The sequence below is a fragment of the Argiope bruennichi genome, chromosome 2 (assembly GCF_947563725.1).
Source record: "Argiope bruennichi chromosome 2, qqArgBrue1.1, whole genome shotgun sequence".
Lineage (NCBI taxonomy): Eukaryota > Metazoa > Arthropoda > Arachnida > Araneae > Araneidae > Argiope > Argiope bruennichi.
This window is the reverse complement of record NC_079152.1, coordinates 131,227,684-131,253,399: the sequence shown is the minus strand read 5'-3', so window position 1 is coordinate 131,253,399 and position 25,716 is coordinate 131,227,684. Positions and strand designations below refer to the sequence as shown.

General features: G+C 38.5%; 2 protein-coding genes across 2 annotated transcripts in view; both read right to left on the bottom strand.

The window, feature by feature from the left end:
- Positions 1-3,960: 3,960 nt before the first annotated feature.
- LOC129955923 (microtubule-associated protein futsch-like) lies at positions 3,961-25,695 on the bottom strand. Its single transcript, XM_056068261.1, has one exon. It carries the CDS (start codon positions 25,601-25,603, stop codon positions 7,772-7,774), a length of 17,832 nt encoding a protein of 5,943 aa, XP_055924236.1. The 5' UTR covers positions 25,604-25,695; the 3' UTR covers positions 3,961-7,771.
- The window catches only part of LOC129962336 (microtubule-associated protein futsch-like), an 87,838-nt gene continuing 87,760 nt past the window's right edge, over positions 25,639-25,716 (bottom strand). The window contains exon 4 of the mRNA XM_056076082.1: positions 25,639-25,689. Coding sequence (XP_055932057.1) covers positions 25,639-25,689 — 51 coding nt within the window. The remainder of the gene's footprint in view (positions 25,690-25,716) is intronic.

The window sequence follows — 25,716 nt, the reverse complement described above, 5'->3', positions numbered from 1 at the left end:
TAGAATTAATATCTCTTTGTACTTCTGTCTGTCTGTGAACATGATAGCTCAAGAACTCTCTGAGTTAAATGAATGAAATTTGGTATATGGTCTTTACACCAAATTTGTAAATTTCTATCAAATTTTGTGCAAAATCCATTCTGAGTAAGTGTATCTGTCCGGCTATTCGAATGTAAGTTAACTACAAAGCGATGGGAGTACTACACGAATTTAATATCGATAGTATAGACACCTATCAAATTTTGAGTCAAGGAATTGACCATCAATCGGTCTGTGGTTACGGAACATGTAAACACGATAATTCGAAAGCGCTGTGGCTTAAATATGTCAAATTTGGTATTTGATTTTGTGACTACAAATGTAGTGCGTAAATTTTTGTTTCAATCGTTTGTGTAAGATTCGTCTAATACACACATTTTACTTTGGCATATTATTTACCGCATGCTAGGAATTAATTGCCAAAACCTAACCAAGGATGACACGATGGATTCTGTAAAAATGCTAAATTCACGTCAATATTTCGTAACTAATTGTTGTTTCTTATGGCACTCGTCATGGGCAAGCCCGCTGTTCGAAGACAGCCAATTTAAGCCTGAGGGGGAGCGCCTCTTGTTTCTATAGTAGCGCCATCTAGGGCAAGAGAACGACTTTGCTACACACATGTCACAACCCTTTTTACGGGGCGGACTTCATTCACTCAACCACAGATCGTAATTTAGACCTGAATCAGAGAAAGATCACCCCTGATCCAGTAACCCCAGTGGTATTACTCTCGACATGGAGACTTTGTGACCACGGCAGATTTAACGCGCGTCAGCCATCAAGCACGCGGGGAATTTTCGGCCGGCGGAGTTCGAACTCGCAACCTAAGGGACGCGAATCCGACGCTCTACCAACCAGGCTATCCCGTAGCTAATGTATGCCAATACCTTGCAAAGCATTCTTTAGGATAGCACTTTTATTAGGGAATATTCGAGAAAATTTTGGAGAGACTACTCGCATTAGTGTTTTTGTCAGATGGTAATTATGATAATTTTCACGATTCTACTAAATTTGTTTGCAACAATCTCAATTTTTATCACTTTTAAACTTGTTATTCTCGTGCTCTTAAAAGACATGCTCAATTTTATTGTTCTTGAAATTCTTACTGTAGATATTCTTGTAATTCTGCACTGGATATTGGAAAATGAAGCTGAGAAAAAGAAAGAAAATACTAGCTTAACGGAAAAATAAAAATAAAATAATAAAAAAAAACAAGAACAAAATAAAAATAACAACAAAAACGCAGTTTTTTTGTAGCAAATTTCCTGTCATCATCAAATATACAATAACTCTATAACATTATGAGCTAAGCGGATGAACCAAATTTGTAGATTTCACGGAAATTTGTAAATTTTTTTTTTATCCAACTTTAAACGAAATGCATTCGTATTTTTTTTACTTTTACTTATATTAACATCCCATTGTAAAACAACACTAGGGCTATTTTGAACCGCGGTTAGATGGCGGGGAAGACACCTGATCTGGCATCCCTCTCTCCAAACTTCCACACCACACCAGCGGGAGGACGTTTGCCCCGAATCTTAGGAATCTGTTTAGGTACAGAACACAACAACAAAATGTAGAGAGTTAGATAAAATTTAGTACACAGATTTAACAACTAAAGTATAGATGCAGGTGTCAAATTTGAAAGAATCCGTCGAGGGTGTCTATGATTCGCGAGCATGTAGATGAATAACTTGAAAGCACAGCAGCTGAGATGCATGAAATTTGACAAACAATCTTGTAATTAAAATTTGATTTGAATTGACCAATGAATATTCTTCCAAAAGTATACTCGGCTTTCTTCACTTTGCTACGAAGCATAAAACGCTCATGTGTGATTTTAAGAAAATGAGAATTTAAGCACTTTTGCTTTTCATGATGATGTTAATGACCCTAATTTTTATCGAGAAGAGGAGTGGATACTCTTATTTGAAAGTATGGGTGAAAGTTTCGCGGAAATCACTCATGCTGGTGGTAAATAACTTTGACTATTGACTTAAAATAATATTATGCTAACTCTTGGATAAAGATAAGTCAACCATCTAACTCTCCGACCCGCCCTAAGGCACACGGATTTAAACCATAAAACTGAATGACCGGACCGCCGCAACAGCAATTAGCGGGAACTGTGGTTGAGTCCTAAGGGCCGTCACCGGCCTCGGTACAACCCTCCCCGAAGGAAGTACGTCCCGTCATCGATGGGAGGAGCCAGATCCCCCACCTATTAGTGTACCCTCCAGGGTGGCGAGATCCAACCACCATGCCGGAAGCATCTCATCCTCATTTCGAGGTGCCCCCCCTCCACCCGAGGGACCAAGGATAAAGATAAATGAACAGTTGCGTTATAATTTAACATTTACAATCGTCTGCTGCTGGAGTAATCGGAGTTTTTTTTTAATGTTTACTAATATCTACAAAATTGCTGATCGAAAATTGGAGTTAATATTTAATGCTTCTTAAAAGGAAAAAAATATATATTAATACAATTAATGAATCAGAAATATTATTTTATTGTAGATATTGTGAATTAATATCTTTAAAAGAGTATTGGAATTAACTATTATTCACTCTTTAAAGGATGTATTTACGAAAATGAGTACTCACAATGCCTTGGAACTTTTAAATAATTTATTAATTCTTATTTGGATCCTTGTCATGTTCAAGATTGGAAAAATGTGTGACCTAGTTAAATGAATAAGGAATATTTCCTTCTTTTTCTAATGTGAATCTCCGAAGAAAATCTTTGAACTCATCAAGAAAACAATTAATTAAAAATTAATAGAAAATGTATTTTAGCTATTTTTGTATAAATTAAGAACAAGTACCAATTTTTACTTAACATCAGCAGGAATATCACCCCTCCCCCCGTAAATTTCTCTTATACTCTCTAATAAATATACACATGTATTATCATTAAGAGCGTTCGATTGTTGTACAATAGTTACCGAAAGAGCTTATTTTTATTAGAGTGTGATCTTGGCGATTAATCGCTGAGATGTGGCCAATACAAAGCCAACAGAAAATCAAATATCCATTTTGGGCGTCTTTTTCTCAACCGACTGAAACCAAAATTTGAACGCAGAATTACAATTGTAGTAACAAAATTACATATTAAATTTCATAAATCTAAGTCATTGTGTTTTTAAATCATCGCTTTTTTTTATGCTTATGAAATCTCAGACTGACAGATTGTGAACTCTTAGACAGATTTGGCTTTAAATATGATACAAATCTATAGTTTAAATGTTAAATCTTGCACTAAATTTTATCTATCTAGCTCTCTTCATTTTCTAATTTTTGTGTCAATTCATATTCGGACAACTGAACGGAATTGATTTCGTTCAAAATTTGATAGAAATCCGCAAATTTGGTATAAAGACCATATATTGTTTAGCTCAAAGCGTTTTGAACTACTTTGTTCACAGACAGACGGACAAACATAATTCCAAAAATGTTTTATTTATTTCAGGAAGATTGCACCAATTCTTACTCATTTTAACGTTTAAAATTGACGTGTAATTCAGTGGTTTAACTAGCAACATTCACTTATATAGACACACATTTTTATTACTCATTATTTATTATTTTTAAATAAATAGAAATTATTGAATTTTTTATTATTTATTATTAATTTTTGTTTTTATTTTTTACTCAAGCAAGATAGAGTGCATTAACTATTTTATTTTAATAAATAACATTAATTTCTGCTATTTGATATATTTTATCAAATAAAAATGATGCTTGTTAAAGAATAATTGTTATGTAATATTTTACAGATTGGCGGAAAGTAAAAATACCATTTGATGGTTCTCAAGTTCATGATACTTAGAAATTTTTGTAACTAGGTAATATGTGTAATATATAAGGTACTTTGTTCTGTGACAATTTCCTCTTTGTTAAAATGAAATTCAACACTGTTATCGAAGCAACAAGCAAGCTTTATTAACAGTCTTCAATAATATACAAGTAACAATGGCCATAAAACAAGTTTTATCACATAATTTCAAGCCTTAAAATAATTAGCACAATAGAATAAAATGGACATGAAAGAAGTTTTCGACTATTTGGCACTAAATTAACTTCTTCAATTAAAAATTAAGCTGGCATTAGTCAGAAGAGAAGAAAAACAATAACCTCTGATATCACAAGCAGTAAGCAGGTAGCATTTGTTTAAATTAGATCAAAGTAAAAGACATCTGAGAGGAAAATAATTCCCCTTCCTTCTTAAAGATTTCACTTTTTTTTAATAAATAATTATGTTATCCTTTTTTTTTTTTTTTTTTTCTGCAGAAGAATTGGAAACGTTCGAAGTAGTAGGTGAGAGAGGATGTTTGCTATGCCTTGCTCTGCAGTCGGCCTACGTTTTGAAAGGGAAAGAATGTTTCGTGAAATAAATACTAAATGGAATAACCCTTTTGGTTACTCAGTGAGATATATTTTACTAAAAAATATTGACCTCCGTGTTCTTTGAAACATCTAAACACTGGTGGTAAATCGTCAGTTCGATGCTGCTAGGCATGCACTAATTGAGACTTTCCAAATAATTAACTACAGCAGCCTCGCTGCTTTGCTTCTTCTTTGTCCGTCTATCACTTGAGTACGCAAATCTGTACATTTTTTTTTTTTTTTCATATAGGTTATATATTAATAATGTATTTTCTTTCTCGTAGCCAATCGTAGGTGTACAGACCCCTGCAGAGCAATTCGGTTTTTCTATACTTGCTTTCTGAGCCATAGCACTGGATCACTTCACTGTAGAACCAGTGGGAATAAGCGCAAGATATAGAATTATCATTTACGTAATCAATTTTTTTTAGTTAGTTCTACACCTTTTAAAGTGTGATTGTCTGTAAGTGACTACCTCAAAAAATAACAGATAGAAAGCACCGCTCTCGTTTATTTATATGTGTATGTATATATATATATATATATATATTAATATATCTATGCATTTTATCAGATGTATTGTTCTCTGTTGAGAACATTTATTCTGATAAAAAAGAATCACTTTATATCTAAGTACAAAAGTATATTTTTCAAACTCTACTCAATTCGTTAAATTTTCTGCAACATTTTGGCTGTAGACATTTTCTTTTTAAATAACACTGAATTTTTGTTTTCAATGTTATAATTTCAGTGATTTCCTATTCCACTTAACTTCAAGCACATTCTTAGCATTGATCATTAAATTATAAAAAAATTTGTTTACCACATCTCTTTTTGCGAAATACTGAATGTTCTTTCCCTCTGGAAAATTTGAGGAACACAATTATAAATAACTTTAACAACTGCATTTGATATTGATCTATGATTAATATCAGTATCAAATTAATTTATTCTTCTGAATTATACAATATCCCTTCAGTTTTGTGCTGAAATATTAACTAGAGTTTAGTCTTTCAAACAACCATTTATCTCAATCGAGTCTTTCTGAAGAGTTTGATATTTTTTTATGCAATATTTAAAGCTCATTACATTGTTAATTTAATTTAAAAAATTAAAATGCGCTTTTAAATTCACCAGAAAGATTCTTTAAAAGTTCGCTAGAAGTAATTTAGAAATAAAACGGAACTTAAATAATCTTGAGACCTTTAACAGGATTTGACACAGAAATGAATATCTTGTGTTTTATTTTTAAATACTCATGTAAAAGTTTTGAAAGCAAATTAATATTTCTGGTGTTAATTAATTCTGGAAATATTATCCTATATTTGTTTAGGAAACCCATTGATGTAAGTTAGTGGAAGACTACGAAAAAGCTAAGACATGAAACTCAGCCTGCAAGTACAGCTCTTTAAGATCTAAATAAATACATTCTTAAAGAATATGGGTGTGTTCGTTTAATTTGCACATCTTTATAAAAGGAAGCCCGAAACACATGAGTAATTTGCAGAATTAATTTCAATATAAATTGCTTGTAAATAATCTTAAAAGTTTCTGTGGTAGTTATAAGCTTACAAGAAATTAAGTAGAATCTATCACGCATACAGTGAAGTTTTTTTTCTAAGTTCTTTTAAAAAATTAACAGTATAATTTAATTTAGAAAAACAAAAGAAGGATGCTTTTGCCAGGATTATATTTTATATAAAAGTGAAATATTTCTTAAAACATAAATTCTACTTTTTATACATTTTAAGTTGAAAAATTTTACCCGCAGAATGCATGTTGGATTATTTAAATTGAAACTATTCTATACCATTAAGTGCACTTATATTATATGGTAATCACATTGTTTTGTTAAATGTTAGATTATTGTTCATCGTTTAAGATGACAATCGTTTCAAACGCCATAATTTATTCTTATTAGGAACCTTTAACATTTACCCTTCCAAAAGTACTCACGAATTTGAAGTGAATTTACCTATAAAAAAAATCAACTTCAGTTTCATTTTGCCTGTCCAACAAAACCCTGAGTCAAAAAATATGAAATAGATTTTTAAATAAATTACAGAAGGATTTTCTTTAGTAGGAAACAGATTTATGTTATTTTTTCAGTTGATTTAGAAAATATGTGTATGAAATAAATAAAAAAACTGAAAATTCTCGATAACCTGTCCGAAAATTGCCTCAGTCTTTCTAAAATATCATATTACATTTTTTTTTTTTCATATAGCTGTTATAGAAATTAAAACAAATAAGTCAAAAATTAAAATTGTAAAAATGTTATCATAGCTGCCTGTAACATTTTGAAGAAAATTGTTTCCTACATTTGCAACTAACATATAATCGCAAATCATATTTGTTAATATTTAAAAACGACCGTGTTTAATTTTTGATAATAAATTGCTATGACATTAAAATAAATTATATAATTTAACCTGGATGATATTAAATAAAAGTAACATGCTTTTTTCCGTTCACCTTGAATTCATCAAATGAGCCAAAGAAGGGAAAGAAGCAATGCAGAATGTGCAATATAGACAATATTGATAAATTTCTACATTAAGAATAAAATTATTACAATGTCAAAAATATAAATTTCTATGACAATTCAATTAATGTCTATCAAAAACTTCTTGGTTTGACAATTTTTAAGTTCTAAACCACACTTTTTCACAGCCAGATAGCATCAAATATTAAATAATTATTTAGATTTCAACTTAAAACCACCACATAAGTATTTCTTTTTTCGTAACACTTCATGCTTTGCGCATTTTCATAAGCAAAATAAGTCGGTAAACTCTTTTTTTTAAAGTATAATAGGTGAATTTTAATTCATTAAATTAAAATTTCAAAGAGTTATCTGTAAAAATGATGATTATTTTGCTGTTTAGGTTCGTGTTGGAAATATTACGTAATGGTCTTAAGTTGTTATTTGAGCTCTTTCATGAGCCTTATTTTTTCACAGTTCCGTAACGAATGCAGAACACTTTAAAATATATTCAATCTAATGTCTTAAACATTTGTTTTCCCCTATCTCACATCGTTCACTGATATCACGTTATCTTTAGGCACTAAAGGACATTTTTCCGACAATCATCTCACTTATTTCCTTTGCCTTTCAAGGCTTCCCTTTGTTAGTGTTCATATAAGCGCTAAATATAAAGCCTCTAAGGTAAAGGTTTCGGATTTGAAATGGTAACAGTTAAGAATGAATCCTCCACACTCTCCTTCTTGCTTTCGTATCAATTTGAAAAATGAGCCTAAACGCTGGCAGTTATATCGTCCGAGCAACTGCTCAGACGAAGAATGAGTTTTGAAGTACAAAATTATATTTATGTTCTCTTTACAGCTCTAAACGATAAGCCGAACAGCTTGTTTCATGGTCCTGTAAATTGATTGTGCACCTGCTCGCCGATGGTGCCACATCGATGTTATTGGCTATCAGTGCTTCCTGGTTCACCGCCATCCAGTACCCCAGGGTGTCTGTTTCATATGTGGGAATGATAGTCACTTTAGCATCTTTATCCTTCCAGTCTTGTTTAGCCTCTAGAAGAGCATTGAATACTTCCTTGCTTGGTTTCGTCCCACTGAATACATAATACCGGGATCTTATGCGACGGAAAAATTCAACATTACAGTAATGAGGGTCTCCAAAATGAGGTACATAAGTTAAGTCTATGTAAACAGGTTCGGTGCTGCCTTCGCCTGTCTTATGACCTTGATGGTTATACTCTTGTTCTGATACAGAATCTGTTTCTTTGTTGGATTTTTCAGTTCCAGATTTTAAGTCTGTCGTATTATTTTGCTGCTCAGTTGAAACATCTGCTTTGTTTTCAGTGTAGCTGCCTTCTTGTTTCGTTGTATGAGTTGTTTTCTGTTTCGAAAGGGTTGATAAGTCGGTTTCAAAATCTAGAGGTTCTGGTGGGGATGGTAATCCCATGGGTTTTCCCCACTCGTCCAAACTGAAAGTCTTTTTGCCTTCATCTTCATCCCGTTCAGATTGACTAGGATGGGATGTTGATGACGTAGTTCTAGATTCACTTACTAATGATGTTTCCGTCGTTGATGCACTTGATGTTCGTTCGTGAGTTTCGGATTGGGTACTTTCAGTTCGCTCTCTTGTTTGGCGCGATATCTCCATGGCTAATTTTTTAGCATCCGTTGCCACTTTTTTATCGAATGAAATTTCCTCGATTGTTTCGTGGCTCGTTTCTTTCATTGTTTCCTGTCTGGTTTCAGATGTAGTGGACGAATGTTGTTCAGATATCTTTTTTCTGAAAGTTTCTTCAATGGGTTTCGTTATGAGAGAAAAAGGATCAATTTCAATTGATTCGAGTTTTTCACTTACAGTTTCGACTTTTGAAGTTGTATTTTCATCTTCTGGCACAGGGGTTGTTGATTTACTTCTTAGTTCCAGTATATTTTCTTGGCCCGAAAAACTTTCCAAATCATCAACGGTTCCGAATGATATAATATGAGATTTACTGGATTGTTTGCCTCCAGCTTCAATTATTGCTTCTCGAATCTTATCTTCAGTCAATATATCTTCAGCAGAATCACCGGTTTCGGTCTGATAAACGATAATTTTTTTCTTGACTGTTCTATGTTCTTTTCTCTTTGATTTTGTTTTCCCAGGAGAAGACAATTCGTCTGTTGGGTCGTCCTCAGAGCTTAATCTTGTCCTTGGTGCTCTTGTATCATCTGTTTCTTCATCTGGCTCTGTTATAATTTTGGAAGTTTTAACAATGCTTATTGTTGAATCTTTACTAGTTATTTCAGTATGTGAATCTTCAATTTCTGTAGCTTCAGAAAGACATGTTTTAGTGATTATTTTATGCTCAAAGTCTTCACTAGTGCCTTCTGTACTATGTGTATCAGATAATTCTTTTTTTATTATTTCTTGTGATGTTGTCTTAAATGATTGAGATGTAGAATCAGATGATATTTCGTGTTCCTGTAATGATGACTTTGTAGTGGCACAACTCTTTGAAATTGAATCTTGTGTCTGCATATCTGATTTTTTATCAGTTGTTTTAGTTTCTGTGCTTGAAATTTGACGTTCTTCAATATTTTCGGAATGATGTTCAGTTCTTTCTGTGCTAGAATCAATTTTCATTACCGTCATTGAATCAGATTTTGTTTCCATATGTTCTTTATCTTCTACACGTTTAGATATCGTAGATTTCTCTGAAACAACAGATTCCGTTGAATCACTGTCCTCATGAACTGTTGTTTTAATTGTAGTTTTAACAGTTACTGGAAATTCCCCAATTTGTTCACTTTTTTCATCGTGAATTGTAGTCGCTGATGACGAAGAGCTTGTTTTCGTATCTACTTTTATGTCATCTCGTTCTTCAGTTGTAGTACTGCTTGTTATTGTCGTGAAAGACTGTTCATCATTTTCCTCTGCAGGCATTATTATTTTTCGAGTCACAGTTACAGTTTTTGTGATTACTGGCTGCCCGTCGATTGTTTCTGTTTCATCAGTTGAATAGATATCACTAACACCCAACGCTGATTCTGTAACCGTTTCATCAGTTGTTCCTTTAGAAAGTGATTTTACTTTTTGTATGGTTACAGTTTCTGAAGACATATCTTGTTCTTCAGATGCAGTACTTGTTATTGATGAAAGTGACTTGTCATCAACATCCTCTGAGGGCATCACTATTTTTCGCGTTATAGTGGTGACAGTCTTGGTGATTATCGGTGTTTCATCTGTTCTCTCCGTCTCGTCTATTTGATGAATAACATCAGCTTCTGGCACGGTTTCTGAAGTAGTGATGAATTGTTCATCCATTTTTTCAGATTTTTGTTTCGGAATTTCTGTAGATGTAGTCTCTGCTACAATTTCGGAACCTATTTTAGTTTCTTTTTCGGATTTATCTTCTTGTTCGTAAGTAGTAGTAAGTGGTATATCGTCACTACCATCTGCTGGTATTATTATCTTGCGCGTTATCGTAGTGACAGTTTTCGTGACGATTGGTTCTCCATCTGTTTCTTCCATCTCTTTAGTTAAATGTATATCACTGTAATCAGGAATGGATGCAGTTTTGGTTGTGACTGTAGTATGATAATCTGCCTTTTCTATTGGAGATTTTAGAACATCTGTTACAGTAGTTTCAGCGAGTGTTTCGGACGCACTTGTTTTCACTTCTTCAAATTTTTGTTGTTCGTCAGAGGTTGCACTAGATGTGATTATAAATGACTTCTCATCAATTTCTTCTGTCGGGACTACTATTTTCCTTGTTATAGTAGTGATTGTCTTTCTGATTACTGGCTCTCCATCAATGACTTCCATTTCTTCTGAAAGACGAGTTTCATGAGCGTCTGATGATGGTGATTCAGATTCAGTTTTCATTGTGGAGGTTTTAATACCAGAATCTATTCTTTCAGTTGGAGATTTTAGAATTTCTGTTGTAGTAGTTTCAGTCGCTTCTTCTGGAGAAGTTTTGGTTTTTTGAGATATTTGTTGCTCACTAGATGTTGTTGCGACCGCAAATGATTCCTCATCGAAATCTTCTGCGGGGACTACTATTTTTCTTGTTATAGTAGTGATTGTCTTTCTGATTACTGGATCTCCATCAATGACTTCCATTTCTTCTGTAAGACGAGTTTCATGAGCGTCTGATGATGGTGATTCAGATTCAGTTTTCATTGTGGAGGTTTTAATATCAGAATCTATTCTTTCAGTTGAAGATTTTAGAATTTCTGTTGTAGTAGTTTCAGTCGCCTCTTCTGGAGAAGTTTTGGTTTTTTGAGATATTTGTTGTTCACTAGATGTTGCTGTGCTTGATGCGACCGCAAATGATTCCTCATCGAAATCTTCTGCAGGGACTACTATTTTCCTTGTTATAGTAGTGATTGTCTTTCTGATTACAGGCTCTCCATCAATGACTTCCATTTCCTCTGTAAGACGAGTTTCATGAGCGTCTGATGATGGTGATTCAGATCCAGTTTTCATTGTGGAGGTTTTAATACCAGAATCTATTTTTTCAGTTGGAGATTTTAGAATTTCTGTTGTAGTAGTTTCCGCCGCTTCTTCTGGAGAAGTTTTGGTTTTTTGAGACATTTGTTGTTCACTAGATGTTGTTGCGACCGCAAATGATTCCTCATCGAAATCTTCTGCGGGGACTACTATTTTTCTTGTTATAGTAGTGATTGTCTTTCTGATTACTGGATCTCCATCAATGACTTCCATTTCTTCTGTAAGACGAGTTTCATGAGTGTCCGCTGATGATGATTCAGATTCAGTTTTCATTGTTGAGGTTTTAATTTCAGAATCTGTTTTTTCAGTTGGGGATTTTAGAATTTCTGTTGTAGTAGTTTCAGTTACTTCTTCCGATGAAGTTTTGGTTTCATGAGATATTTGTTGCCCACTAGATGTTGTTATGCTTGATGCGACCGCAAACGATTCCTCATCGAAATCTTCTGCGGGTACTACTATTTTTCGTGTTATAGTGGTGACTGTCTTTTTAATTACTGGGTCCCCATCAATAACTTCCATTTCTTCTTTAAGATGAGTTTCATGAGCGTCTGATGATGGTGATTCAGATTCTGTTTTCGTTATAGAAGTTTTAATTCTAGAATCTGTTTTTTCGATTGGTGATTTTAGAATTTCAGTTGTAGTAGTTTCAGTTACTTCTTCCGATGAAGTTTTGGTTTCATGACATATTTCTTGTTCACTAGTAGTTGTTGCGCTTGATGCGACCGCAAACGATTTCTCGTCAATTTCGTCTGCGGGGATAACTATTTTGCGTGTTATAGTGGTGACCGTCGTTCTGATTACTGGCTCTCCATCAATAACTTCCATTTCTTCAGTAAGATGAGTTTCTTGGGCATCTGATGAGGGTGATTCAGATTCTTTTTTCGTTATTGATGTTTTAATTCCAGAATCTTTTTTTTCGATTGGAGATTTTAGAATTTCTTTTGTAATTGTTTCAGTCACAATTTCCGATGAACTAGTTTGGATTTCCTCTTGGATTATCTGTTGTTCATCACGGATTGTACTTGATTCCACCGCAAATGATTTCTCATCTTCAGATTTCATATCGAGGTCATCCGAAGGCATCACTAGCGTTCGCGTGACGGTCGTGATGGCCTTTGTGATTGTGGGTATTTCAAATTCATCTGTTTTTTCTTTTTTGTGAGAAGATTCAGTTTCAGATGACAACGTTTCGGTCTCACCTTTTAGAGTGATGGAAGTTTCTTCTTTCGTTTCATCAACTGTTGGTTTTGCTAAATGTGTTGTTTTTGTTTCAGACACAGTTTCTTCAACCATGGTTATGTCTCTTGATAGACTGTCCAAGCTTCGAGAGTCAGATTCTGTTTCTTTGGTCTCGAATTTTTCATCAGTAATTAACTTTTGAAATTCTTCTGGAATATCTTTTTCTGAAGTGATAATGGTTGCGTGACCTTCTTCATCTAAAGATGAAGCCACTGTTTTAGTTGTTATTATTCTAGATTCTACTTTAATTTTCGAGAAATCACTATCATCATCAGTAACTATCTTTTCTGTTGTAATTACTTTTTTGAACAAACTTTGTTCATCAGAAGATAAAATCTCTGTTGCAGTAGAGTCTATGGTATCCTCAATACTTTCTGCACTCTTTTCTTTAGTTTGGCTTACACCAGCATCTGCAACTTTTTTTATGTCTTTCCCTTTCTCTTCTGCATCTTTTTCTTTTGGTGATGCAACAATTTCTGTTGCCACAACTTCCTCTTCTAAAGAAATAGAATCGGTCTTTACATCTTTGCCAGTTAATTTGTCAGATAACGAAATTGTCGATTTCTCAGAAATGTGAACTTCTTTTGTTGGAGGCGCAATGTCTTGGGACACGTCTTCCTTAGATACTTCTTGAATTTCTGACGTTTTGGGGGAGTCATCTTCTATTTCAGTCTTTGTTGTAATTAATTTTTGCTCTTCAACTGGCTCTGTTCTTTTTAATTCATCTGCTATAGCTTTCGCTTCATCTTCAGTGGATACCTTATAAGTACTATCAGTATCATCTAATGACATTATTTTGATAGTAGTCACTGTGGCTACAGTCTTACCAACAGTGGCTTCGATATCACCTCTTTCTTTAGGTAATGATTCTAAAATCTCTGAGTCTCGAGGAGTTTCAAAAGATAAGGAATCGTCTGGAACTTTTTCCATCTCTTTTGTTACAGTTTCTTTTAAATGATCCAAGTCGTCAGATTTTATTATTTTAGTTGTTGTTATCGTGGTTATTGTTTCAAATGCATCTTCCTCCTTTTCTGTTTTTACAGTAATTGCAGAAGTTTCTTCACTAATGTCGGAAGATACAACTTTGCTACTGATAATTTTTGACTTTGTTTCACTGACTGTTGAATCGCCTTCAGTGATGCTTGTTGTTGTTAATATTTTTGACACTTCGGAACTAGATGGCATGTCAGATGTTTTCAATACAAAAGATGTTTCTTCCGTTTTGATCTCAGTAGGTACTAATTCTGGACTGATTCTATCTTTTGTACTCATATCAATATGCTTTTCAGTTTTAAAATGTATAGATTTGTCAGTGTCTTCTTGACCAATTTCAATTTCTTTTACTCCATCTTCTGTGCTATCAATATGGATAATTTTCTGCTGATCTTCTTGAATTTCAGATTCAGTACCCATTGCTGTAGTTGTTTCTTGTACGCTTTTCATTAATTCAGGCTTGGATACATCAGTGGACTCTTTAACAATTTTTGATTCTCTAGAATCTAACTTATTACTCGCTACTTCAGCTGGAGGAGAAACGGTCGGCTCAGATTTTGATTCCAATTTTGGAGAAACTTTTTCATCTGTTGACTTCATTAATTCTGTTGATTTTCCATCTTCTGCAATTTTCTGGACACTTTCACTAGTTTCTTCTTTTACAATTATATCTTTCTCTACTTGTTCTTTATATTTCCCATCATAAGGGATTTCAGGTGCATCAGTATCAGGAGAAGCATCTGTAGTTGAGGTAACAGATTCTTCAATTTCTATTTCAACGTACATAAGTTTCTTTCTTGGTGATTCAGGCTCATCCATTTTATCATCATCATCATCCTTCATCGAAATTTCACCTGAGATTTCGCTTTCAGCAGATATTTTATCTTGCAAAATTTCACTTTCGTCATCGACTATGGTTTCGGCAAAAATGTGTCTGAAAACCTGTTCAGATTCTGGTTTTTCGTACAATGTCTTAGGCTTAGGGAATTCTGTTTTATCCTTATGTGCATCACTAGGACTCGTGTCTCTCGCCGATTCCGGCTTAATTATATCATCTTGATCCATTTCAATTTCATCTTCGTGAACGTATATTTCTTCTCCCATTACACTTTCAGCTATGGGTGAAATTATATCTTCGTCATATGTTTGATCGAATATATTCCTATCCATAATATAATCAGAGGAAGGAAGAATACTTTCATGTATAGAATGTCTGTCTTCTGATATCTGTTCAACGACCGTAGATTTTTCTGCCTCTTTTGGTTTTGAATCATCATATTTTATTTTAGAATACTTCCTTTTGATGATTGTAATGATTTCAATCCTGTATTCAATGATATATTTAATGATGCTTTCAACTGTAATGGTAATTTTTTTCACACTTAATTCGAAACAAACTGTATCGTACAAAACAGTGGCAGAATTACCACATGGAAAATCGCAATTGTCATCCAATTCTTTAAGTAGCGATTCGTAATCCTTGATTTGTTTAGCTGCTTCAATTAGGAAAGCTTCTTGTAAAGCTTTTGAATCAAAATCAGTTATTTTTTTTTCTGGTTCCTTCTCCACTGGCATTTGTTCTTCGACGGCATCCTGAATTGCCTCAATTTTCTTTTTCTCTGCGGCTTCGACCAGTGAAATACTTTCTATTGAAGATATCTGTTTCTCTTCTGTGGGTGAGTGTGGTTTTTCTTCATCTAGAGGGGAGGGACTTTTCCTATCTTCATCAAGTTTTGTAGTTACATGTTTCTCATGTACTTCTTTCAGAGATAGTTTTTCTGTTAATATGTCTTCAGTTTTGGAGCTTTCTTTTTTATCTGTTATCTTTTTTTCCGTTAATTCAACTGATTTTATTTTAGAATATTTCGTTTTAATAATTGTTAGGATTTCAATCCGGTGTTCAATAATATATTTAATAATATTTTCCACTGTTATTGTTATTTTTTTCAATCCTAATTCGGTACATATTGTGTTATATAGAACAGAAGAAGAAGTTCCACTAGGAAAATCGCACTCCTCTTCTAATTCGTTTAGCAATGATTCATAATCATTAATTTTTTTGCTTACTGCAGATAAGAAATCTTCTTGTGAAACTTTCGAATCAATTTCCATTTTTAATTTATCCTTTTCATCTTCCGGAGATTCAGCTTCAGCGGTCTTCACTGGTGAAGGAATCTTTTCAAATGGTAAGGGAGCCTTTTCTTCCTTCATTTCTGAAGAAATCTTTTTCTCTTCAGTTCCTGAAGGAGCTTTTGCGTCTTCAGCTGGTGTGGAAACTTTTGCCTCTTCAATTGGCGATGAAGCTTTTTCTTCTTCAACTGGTGATGAAACCTTTTTCTTTTCAATTGGCGAGGGTGTTTTATCCTCCTTGATCGGTGAAGGAATTTTTTCCTCTTCCGCTGTTGTTGGAGCCGTAACTTCTTGAACTGGGGAAAGAGTCTTTTCCTCTTCAGGTTCTGAGGAGACTTTTATACCTTCAGTTGGTGACGGAACCTTTGTTTCTTCAATAGCGGATGGGGCCTTTGCTTCTTTAACTGGTGACGAAATCTTTTTTTCTTGAGTTGGCGACGGTGACTTCTCCTCTTCTGTTGGTGAAGCAAACGTTTTCTCTTCAGCTGCGGAAGGAACCTTTGCATCTTCTACTGGAGAAGTAATCTTTTTGTCTACAGCTAGGTAGGAACAAATTTTCTCTTCAATTTCTGCTGGTACTTTTGCTTCATCGGTTGGTGAGGAAATCCTCATTTCTTCGATTGGTGATGCGGCCTTATATTCTTTAACTGGTGATGGAATCTTTTGATCCTCCACTGGCGAGGACGCTTTCTCCTCCATGGGGGAGGGTGCCTTCTCCTTCTTGATCGGTGTAGGTATTTTTTCCTTTTCAGTTGTTAACAGAGCCTTTGATTCTACAACTGGTGATGGGGTCTTTCCGTCTTTGACTGGTGTAGGAATCTTTTCCTCTTCAGTTGGTGCGGAAATCCTCATTTCTTCGATTGGTGATGCGGCCTTATATTCTTTAACTAGTGATGGAATCTTTTGCTCCTCTACTGGCGAGGGCACTTTCTCTACCATGGGAGAGGGTGTCTTCTCCTCCTTGGTTGGTGCTGGAATCTTTTCCTCTTCAGTTGTTGACGGAGGCTTTAATTCTTCAACTGGTGATGGGGCCTTTTCTTCTTTCACAAGTAATGGAATCTTTTGCTCCTTCACTGGCGATGGCGCTTTGTCTTGAATGGGGGAGGGTGCCTTCTTCTCTTCGATTGGTGTAGGAATATTTTCGTCTTCAATTGTCGTCGTGACCTTTGTTTCTTCAATGGGTGATGGGGCCTTTTCTTCTTTAACTGGTGATGGAGCTTTTTCTTTAACTGATGATGGGGCTTTTTCTACTTTAACTGGTGATGGAATTTTTTGATCCTCCACTGGCGAGGGCGCTTTCTCCTCTAGGGTGGAGGGAGCCTTCTCTTTAATTGGTGTAGTAATAATTTCCTCTTCAGTTTTTGACGGAGCCTTTGCTTCTTCAACTGGTGATGAGTCCTTTTCTTCTTGAGCTGGTGATGGGACTTTTTCTTCTTTAACTGGTGATGGGGCTTTTTCTTCTTTAACTGGTGATGTGGCTTTTTCTTCTTGAACTGGTGGTTTGACTTTTCCTTGTTTAATTGGTGATGAGACTTTTTCTTCTTTATCTGGTGTTGTGACTTTTTCTTCTTTATCTGGTTTTGTAGTTTTTTCTTTATCTGGTGTTGTGGCTTTTTCTTCTTTAAGTGGTAATGGGGCTATTTCTTCTTTAACTGGTGACGGAAGCTTTTGCTCCTCTAGTGGCGATGACGCCTTCTCCTCCATTTGGGAGAGTGCTTTCTTCTCTTCGATTGGTGTAGGAATCTTTTCGACCTCAATTATTGATGGTACCGTTGTTTCTTGAACTGGTGATGGGGCCTTTTCTTCTTTAACTGGTGTTGGAATCGTTTGCTCCTCCAATGGTGAGGGCGCTTTCTTCTTCAGGGTGGATGGTGCCTTTTCCTCTTTGATTGGTGTAGGAATCTTTTCCCCTTCAGTTTTTGACGTTGTCATTGCTTCTTCAATTGGAGATGGGGCTTTTTCTTCTTCAACTGGTGACGGGGCTTTTTCTTCTTTAACTGGTGATGTGAGTCTTTCTTCTTTAACTGGTGATGGGGCTTTATCTTCTTTAACTTGTGATGGAATCTTTTGCTCCTCTACTGGTAATGGCGCTTTCTCCTCTATGGGGGAGGATACTTTCTCTTTAATTGGTATAGGAATTCTTTCCTCTTCAGTTTTTAACGGAACCTTTTTATCTTCAACTGGTGTTGGGGCTTTTTCTATTACAACTGGTAATGGGGCTTTATCTGCTTCAACTGGTGATGGGACTGTTTCTTCTTTAATTGGTGATGGAGGTTTTTCTTCTTCAATTGGTGATGAAATCTTTTGCTCCTCTATTGGCGATGGCGCTTTTTCCTCCTTGGGGGATGGTGTCTTCTCTTTAATTGGTGATGGAATCTTTCGCTCCTCTATTGGTGATGGCCCTTTTTCCTCCGTGGGGGACGGTGTCTTTTCTTTAATTGGTGAAGGAATCCTTTCCTCTTCAGTTATTAACGGAACCTTTGTTTCTTCAACTGGTGTTGGGGCTTTTTCATCTTCAACTGGGGATGGAATCTTTCGCTCCTCTACTGGCGATGGCGCTTTCTCCTCCATAGGAGACGGTGTTTTCTCTTTGATTGGTGTTGGAAGCTTTTCCTCTACAGGTGTTGATTTATCTTTTGTTTCTTCAACTGGCGATGGCATCTTTTGCTCCTTCACTGAGGAGGGCGCTTTCTCTTCTATTGGGGAGGGTGCTTTCTCTTCCTTGATTGGTGTAGGAATCTTTTCCTCTTCAGTTGTTGACAGAGCCTTTGTTTCTACAACTGGTGATGGGGCCTTTTCTTCTTTAACTGGTGATGGAATCTTTTCATCCTCCACTGGCGAGGGTGCTTTCTCCTCTATTGGGGAGGCTGCCTTCTCTTCCTTGATTGGTGTAGGAATATTTTGATCCTCCACTGGCGAGGTTGCTTTCTCCTCTATTATTGAGGCTGCCTTCTCTTCCTTGATTGGTGTAGGAATTCTTTCCTCTTCAGGTGTTGACGGTGCCTTTGTTTCCTTAACTGGTGATGGGGTCTTTTCTTCTTGAACTAGTGATGGCATCTTTTCCTCCTCCATTTGATAGGGAGCGTTCTCCTCTATTGGGGAGGGTGCCTTTTCTTCCTTGATTGGTGTAGGAATCTTTTCCTCTTCAGTTGTTGACGGAGCCTTTGTTTCTACAACTGGTGATGGCGCCTTTTCTTCTTGAACTGGTGATGGTATCTTTTGATCTTCGACTGGCGAGGGTGCTTTCTCCTCTATTGGGGAGGGTGCCTTCTCTTCCTTGATTGGTGCAGGAATCCTTTTCTCTTCAGGTGTTGACGGAGTCTTTGTTTCTATGACTGGTGATGGGGCCTTTTCTTCTTTAACTGGTGATGGGGCCTTTTCTTCTTTAACTGGTGATGGAATTTTTTGATCCTCCACTGGCGAGGGTGCTTTCGCCTCTATTGGGGAGGGTGCCTTCTCTTCCTTGATTGGTGTAGGAATATTTTCCTCTTTAGGTGTTGACGGAGCCTTTGTTTCTACAACTGGTGATGGGACCTTTTCTTCTTTAACTGGTGACGGCATTTTTTCCTCCTCCACTGCTAAAGGTTCTTTCTCCTCTATTGGGGAGGGTGTCTTCTCTTCCCTGATTGGTGTAGGAATCGTTTCCTCTTCAGGTGTTGATGGAGCCTTTGTTTCTACATCTGGTGATGGGGCCTTTTCTTCTTTAACTGGTGATGGCATCTTTTCCTCCTCCACTTGAGAGGGTGCTTTCTCCTCTATTGGGGAGGGTGCTTTCTCTTCCTTGATTGGTGCAGGAATCCTTTTCTCTTGAGGTGTTGACGGAGCCTTTGTTTCTATGACTGGTGATGGGGCCTTTTCTTCTTTAACTGATGATGGGGCCTTTTCTTCTTTAACTGGTGATGGGGCCTTTTCTTCTTTAACTGGTGATGGAATCTTTTGATCCTTCACTGGCGATGGTGCTTTCTCCTCTTTTGTGGAGGGTGCCTTCTCTTCCTTGATTGGTGTAGGAATCTTTTCCTCTTTAGGTGTTGACGGAGCCTTTGTTTCTACAACTAATGATGGGGCCTTTTCTTCTTTAACTGGTGATGGTATCTTTTCCTCCTCCACTGCTAAAGGTTCTTTCTCCTCTATTGGGGAGGGTGTCTTCTCTTCCCTGATTTGTGTAGGAAACGTTTCCTCTTCAGGTGTTGATGGAGCCTTTGTTTCTACATCTGGTGATGGGGCCTTTTCTTCTTTAACTGGTGATGGCATCTTTTGCTCCTCCACTGGCGAGGGTGCTTTCTCCACTATTGGGGAGGGCGCCTTCTCTTCCTTGATTGGTGTAGGAATCTTTTCCTCTTCAAGTGTTGACTCAGCCTTTGTTTCTACAACTGGTGATGGGGCCTTTTGTTCTTTAACTGGTGACGGCATCTTTTTTTCCTCCACTGGCGAGGGTGCTTTCTCCTCTATTGGGGAGGCTGCTTTCTCCTCTATTGGGGAGGGTGCCTTCTCTTCCTTGATTGGTGTAGGAGTCTCTTCCTCTTCAGGTGTTGACGGAGCCTTGGTTTCTACAACTGGTAATGGGGCCTTTTCTTCTTTAACTGGTGATGGCGTCTTTTGCTCCTCCACTGGCGAGGGTGCTTTCTCCTCTATTGGGGAGGGTGCCTTCTCTTCCTTGATTGGTGTAGGAATCTTTTCCTCTCCAGGTGTTGACGGAGCCTTTGTTTCTACAACTGGTGATGGGGCCTTTTCTTCTTGAACTGGTGATCGAATCTTTTGCTCCTCCACTGGGGAGGGGGCTTTCTCCTCTATTGGGAAGGCTGCCTTCTCGTCCTTGATTGGTGTAGGAATCTTTTTCTCTTCAGGTGTTGACGGAGCCTTTCTTTCTATAACTGGTGATGGGGCCTTTTCTTCTTTAACTGGTGATGGTATCTTTTTCTCCTCCACTGGCGAGGGTGCTTTCTCCTCTAATGGGGAGGGTGCCTTTTTTTCCTTGATTGGTGTTGGAATCTTTTGCTCTTTAGGTGTTGACGGAGCCATTGTTTCTACAACTGGGGATGGGGCCTTTTCTTCTTTAACTGGTGATGGTATCTTTTGCTTCTCCACTGGCGAGGGTGCTTTCTCCTCTATTGCGGAGGGTGCCTTCCCTTCCTTGATTGGTGTAGGAATCTTTTCCTCTCCAGTTGTTGATGGAGCCTTTGTTTCTTCAACTGGTAATTGGGCTTTTTCTTCTTTAACTGGTGATGGCATCTTTTGCTCCTCCACTGGCAAGGGTGCTTTCTCCTCTATTGGGGAGGGCGCCTTCTCTTCCTTGATTGGTGTAGGAATCTTTTCCTCTTCAGTTGTTGACGGACCCTTTGTTTCTACAACTGGTGATGGGGCCTTTTGTTCTTTAACTGGTGATGGCATCTTTTTCTCCTCCACTGGCGAGGGTGCTTTCTCCACTATTGGGGAGTGTGCTTTCTCCTCTATTGGGGAGGGTGCCTTCTCTTCCTTGATTGGTGTAGGAGTCTCTTCCTCTTTAGGTGTTGACGGAGCCTTGGTTTCTACAACTGGTGATGGGGCCTTTTCTTCTTTAACTGGTGATGGCGTCTTTTGCTCCTCCACTGGCGAGGGTGCTTTCTCCTCTATTGGGGAGGGCGATTTCTCTTCCTTGATTGGTTTAGGAATCTTTTCCTCTCCAGGTGTTGATGGAGCCTTTGTTTCTTCAACTGGTAATTGGGCTTTTTCTTCTTTAACTGGTGATGGCATCTTTTGCTCCTCCACTGGCAAGTGTGCTTTCTCCTCTATTGGGGAGGGCGCCTTCTCTTCCTTGATTGGTGTAGGAATCTTTTCCTCTTCAAGTGTTGACGGAGCTATTGTTTCTACAACTGGTGATTGGGCCTTTTGTTCTTTAACTGGTGATGGGGCCTTTTGTTCTTTAACTGGTGATTGCATCTTTTTCTCCTCCACTGGCGAGGGTGCTTTCTCCTCTATTGGGGAGGGCGCCTTCTCTTCCTTGATTGGTGTAGGAATCTTTTCCTCTTGAAGTGTTGACGGAGCCTTTGTTTCTACAACTGGTGATGGGGCCTTTTGTTCTTTAACTGGTGATGGCATCTTTTTCTCCTCCACTGGCGAGGGTGCTTTCTCCTCTATTGGGGAGGGCGCCTTCTCTTCCTTGATTGGTGTAGGAATCTTTTCTTCTTGAAGTGTTGACGGAGCCTTTGTTTCTACAACTGGTGATGGGGCCTTTTCTTCATTAACTGGTGATGGCGTCTTTTGCTCTTCCACTGGCGAGGGGGCTTTCTCCTCTATTGGGGAGGGTACCTTCTCTTCCTTGATAGGTGTTGGAATCTTTTGCTCTTCAGGTGTTGACGGAGCCTTTGTTTCTACAACTGGTGATGGGGCCTTTTCTTCCTTAACTGGTGATGGCATCTTTTGCTCCTCCACTGGCAAGGGGGCTTTCTCCTGTATTGGGGAGGGTGCCTTCTCTTCCTTGATTGGTGTAGGAGTCTCTTCCTCTTTAGGAGCCTTGGTTTCTACAACTGGTGATGGGGCCTCTTCTTCTTCAACTGGTGATGGCATCTTTTGCTCCTCCACTGGCGAGGGTGCTTTCTCCTCTATTAAGGAGGCTGCCTTCTCTTCCTTGATTGGTGTAGGAATCTTTTCCTCTTCAGGTGTTGACGGAACCTTTGTTTCTACAACTGGTGATGGGGCCTTTTCTTCTTTAACTGGAGATGGAATCTTTTGCTCTTCCACTGGCGAGGGTGCTTTCTCCTCTATTGGGGTGGGTGCCTTCTCTTCCTTGATTGGTGTAGGAATCTTTCCCTCTCCAGGTGTTGATGGAGCCATTGTTTCTACAACTGGTGATGGCATCTTTTGCTCCTCCACTGGCGAGGGTGCTTTCTCCTCTATTGGGGAGGGTGCCTTCTCCTCCTTGATTGGTGTAGGAATCTTTTCCTCTTTAGGTGTTGACGGAGCCTTTGTTTCTACAACTGGTGATGGGGCCTTTTCTTCTTGAACTGGTGATGGAATCTTTTTCTCCTCCACTGGCGAGCGTGCTTTCTCCTCTATTGGGGAGGGTGCCTTCTCTTCCTTGATTGGTGTTGGAATCTTTTCCTCTTTAAGTGTTGACGAAGCCTTTGTTTCTACAACTGGTGATGGGGCCTTTTCTTCTTTAACTGGTGATGGCATCTTTTGCTCCTCCACTGGCGAGGGTGCTTTCTCCTCTATTGGGGAGGGTGCCTTCTCCTCCTTGATTGGTGTAGGAATCTCTTCCTCTTTAGGTGTTGACGGAGCCTTGGTTTCTACAACTGGTGATGGGGCCTTTTCTTCTTGAACTGGTGATGGAATCTTTTGCTCCTCCACTGGCGAGGGTGCTTTCTCCTCTATTGAGGAGGCTGCCTTCTGTTCCTTGATTGGTGTAGGAATCTTTTCCTCTTCAGGTGTTGATGGAGTCTTGGTTTCTACAACTGGTAATGGAGCTTTTTCTTCTTTAACTGGTGATGGCGTCTTTTGCTCCTCCACTGGCGAGGTTGCTTTCTCCTCTATTGGGGAGGGTGCCTTCTCTTCCTTGATTGGTGTAGGAATCTTTTCCTCTCCAGGTGTTGACGGAGCCTTTGTTTCTACAACTGGTGATGGGGCCTTTTCTTCTTTAACTGGTGATGGCATCTTTTTCTCCTCCACTGGCGAGCGTGCTTTCTCCTCTATTGGGGAGGGTGCCTTCTCTTCCTTGATTGGTGCAGGAATCCTTTTCTCTTCAGGTGTTGACGGAGCCTTTGTTTCTACAACTGGTGATGGGGCCTTTTCTTCTTTAACTGGAGATGGAATCTTTTGCTCTTCCACTGGCGAGGGTGCTTTCTCCTCTATTGGGGAGGGTGCCTTCTCCTCCTTGATTCGTGTAGGAGTCTCTTCCTGTTTAGGTGTTGACGGAGCCTTGGTTTCTACAACTGGTGATGGGGCCTTTTCTTCTTGAACTGGTGATCGAATCTTTTGCTCCCCCACTGGCGAGGGTGCTTTCTCCTCTATTAAGGAGGCTGCCTTCTCTTCCTTGATTGGTGTAGGAATCTTTTTCTCTTCAGGTGTTGACGGAATCTTTGTTTCTACAACTGGTGATGGGACCTTTTCTTCTTTAACTGGAGATGGAATCTTTTGCTCTTCCACTGGCGAGGGTGCTTTCTCCTCTATTGGGGCGGGTGCCTTCTCTTCCTTGATTGGTGTAGGAATCTTTTCCTCTCCAGGTGTTGATGGAGCCATTGTTTCTACAACTGGTGATGGCATCTTTTGCTCCTCCACTGGCGAGGGTGCTTTCTCGTCTATTGGGGAGGGTGACTTCTCCTCCTTGATTGGTGTAGGAATCCTTTCTTCTCCAGGTGTTGACGGAGCCTTTGTTTCTACAACTGGTGATGGGGCCTTTTCTTCTTTAACTGGTGATGGCATCTTTTGCTCCTCCACTGGCGAGGGTGCTTTCTCCTGTATTGTTGAGGGTGCCTTCTCTTCCATGATTGGTGTAGAAATCTTTCCCTCTTTAGGTGTTGACGGAGCCTTTGTTTCTACAACTGGTGATGGGGCCTTTTCTTCTTGAACTGGTGATGGAATCTTTTGTTCCTCCACTGGCGAGGGTTCTTTCTCCTCTATTGGGGAGGCTGCCTTCTGTTCCTTGATAGGTGTAGGAATCTTTTCCTCTTCAGGTGTTGACGGAGCCTTTGTTTCTATATCTGGTGATGGGGCCTTTTCTTCTTTAACTGGTGATGGCATCTTTTTCTCCTCCACTGGCGAGCGTTCTTTCTCCTCTATTGGGGAGGGTGCCTTCTCTTCCTTGATTGGTGTTGGAATCTTTTCCTCTTTAAGTGTTGACGGAGCCTTTGTTTCTACAACTGGTGATGGGGCCTTTTCTTCTTTAACTGGTGATGGCATCTTTTGCTCCTCCACTGGCGAGGGTGCTTTCTCCTCTATTGGAGAGGGTGCCTTCTCTTCCTTGATTCGTTTAGGAGTCTCTTCCTCTTTAGGTGTTGACGGAGCCTTGGTTTCTACAACTGGTGATGTGGCCTTTTCTTCTTTAACTGGTGATGGCATCTTTTGCTCCTCCACTGGCGAGGCTGCTTTCTCCTCTATTAAGGAGGGTGCTTTCTCTTCCTTGATTGGTGTAGGAATCTTTTCCTCTTCAGGTGTTGACGGAGCCTTTGTTTCTACAACTGGTGATGGGGCCTTTTCTTCTTTAACTGGAGATGGAATCTTTTGCTCTTCCACTGGCGAAGGTGCTTTCTCCTCTATTGGGGAGGGTGCCTTCTCTTCCTTGATTGGTATAGAAATCTTTTCCTCTTTAGGTGTTGGCGGAGCCTTGGTTTCTACAACTGGTGATGGGGCTTTTTCTTCTTTAACTGGTGATGGCAACTTTTGCTCCTCCACTGGCGAGGGTGCTTTCTCCTCTATTGGGGAGGGTGCCTTCTCTTCCTTGATTGGTGAAGGAATCTTTTCCTCTCCAGGTGTTGATGGAGCCTTTGTTTCTATAATTGGTGATGGGGCCTTTTCTTCTTGAACTGGTGATGGAATCTTTTGCTCCTCCACTGGCGAGGCTGCTTTCTCCTCTATTGGGGAGGGTGCCTTCTCTTCCTTGATTGGTGTAGGAATCTTTTCCTCTTCAGGTGTGAACGGAGCCTTTGTTTCTATATCTGGTGATGGGGCCTTTTCTTCTTTAACTGGTGATGGCATCTTTTTCTCCTCCACTGGCGAGCGTTCTTTCTCCTCTATTGGGGAGGGTGCCTTCTCTTCCTTGATTGGTGTTGGAATCTTTTCCTCTTTAAGTGTTGACGGAGCCTTTGTTTCTACAACTGGTGATGGGGCCTTTTCTTCTTTAACTGGTGATGGCATCTTTTGCTCCTCCACTGGCGAGGGTGCTTTCTCCTCTATTGGAGAGGGTGCCTTCTCTTCCTTGATTCGTTTAGGAGTCTCTTCCTCTTTAGGTGTTGACGGAGCCTTGGTTT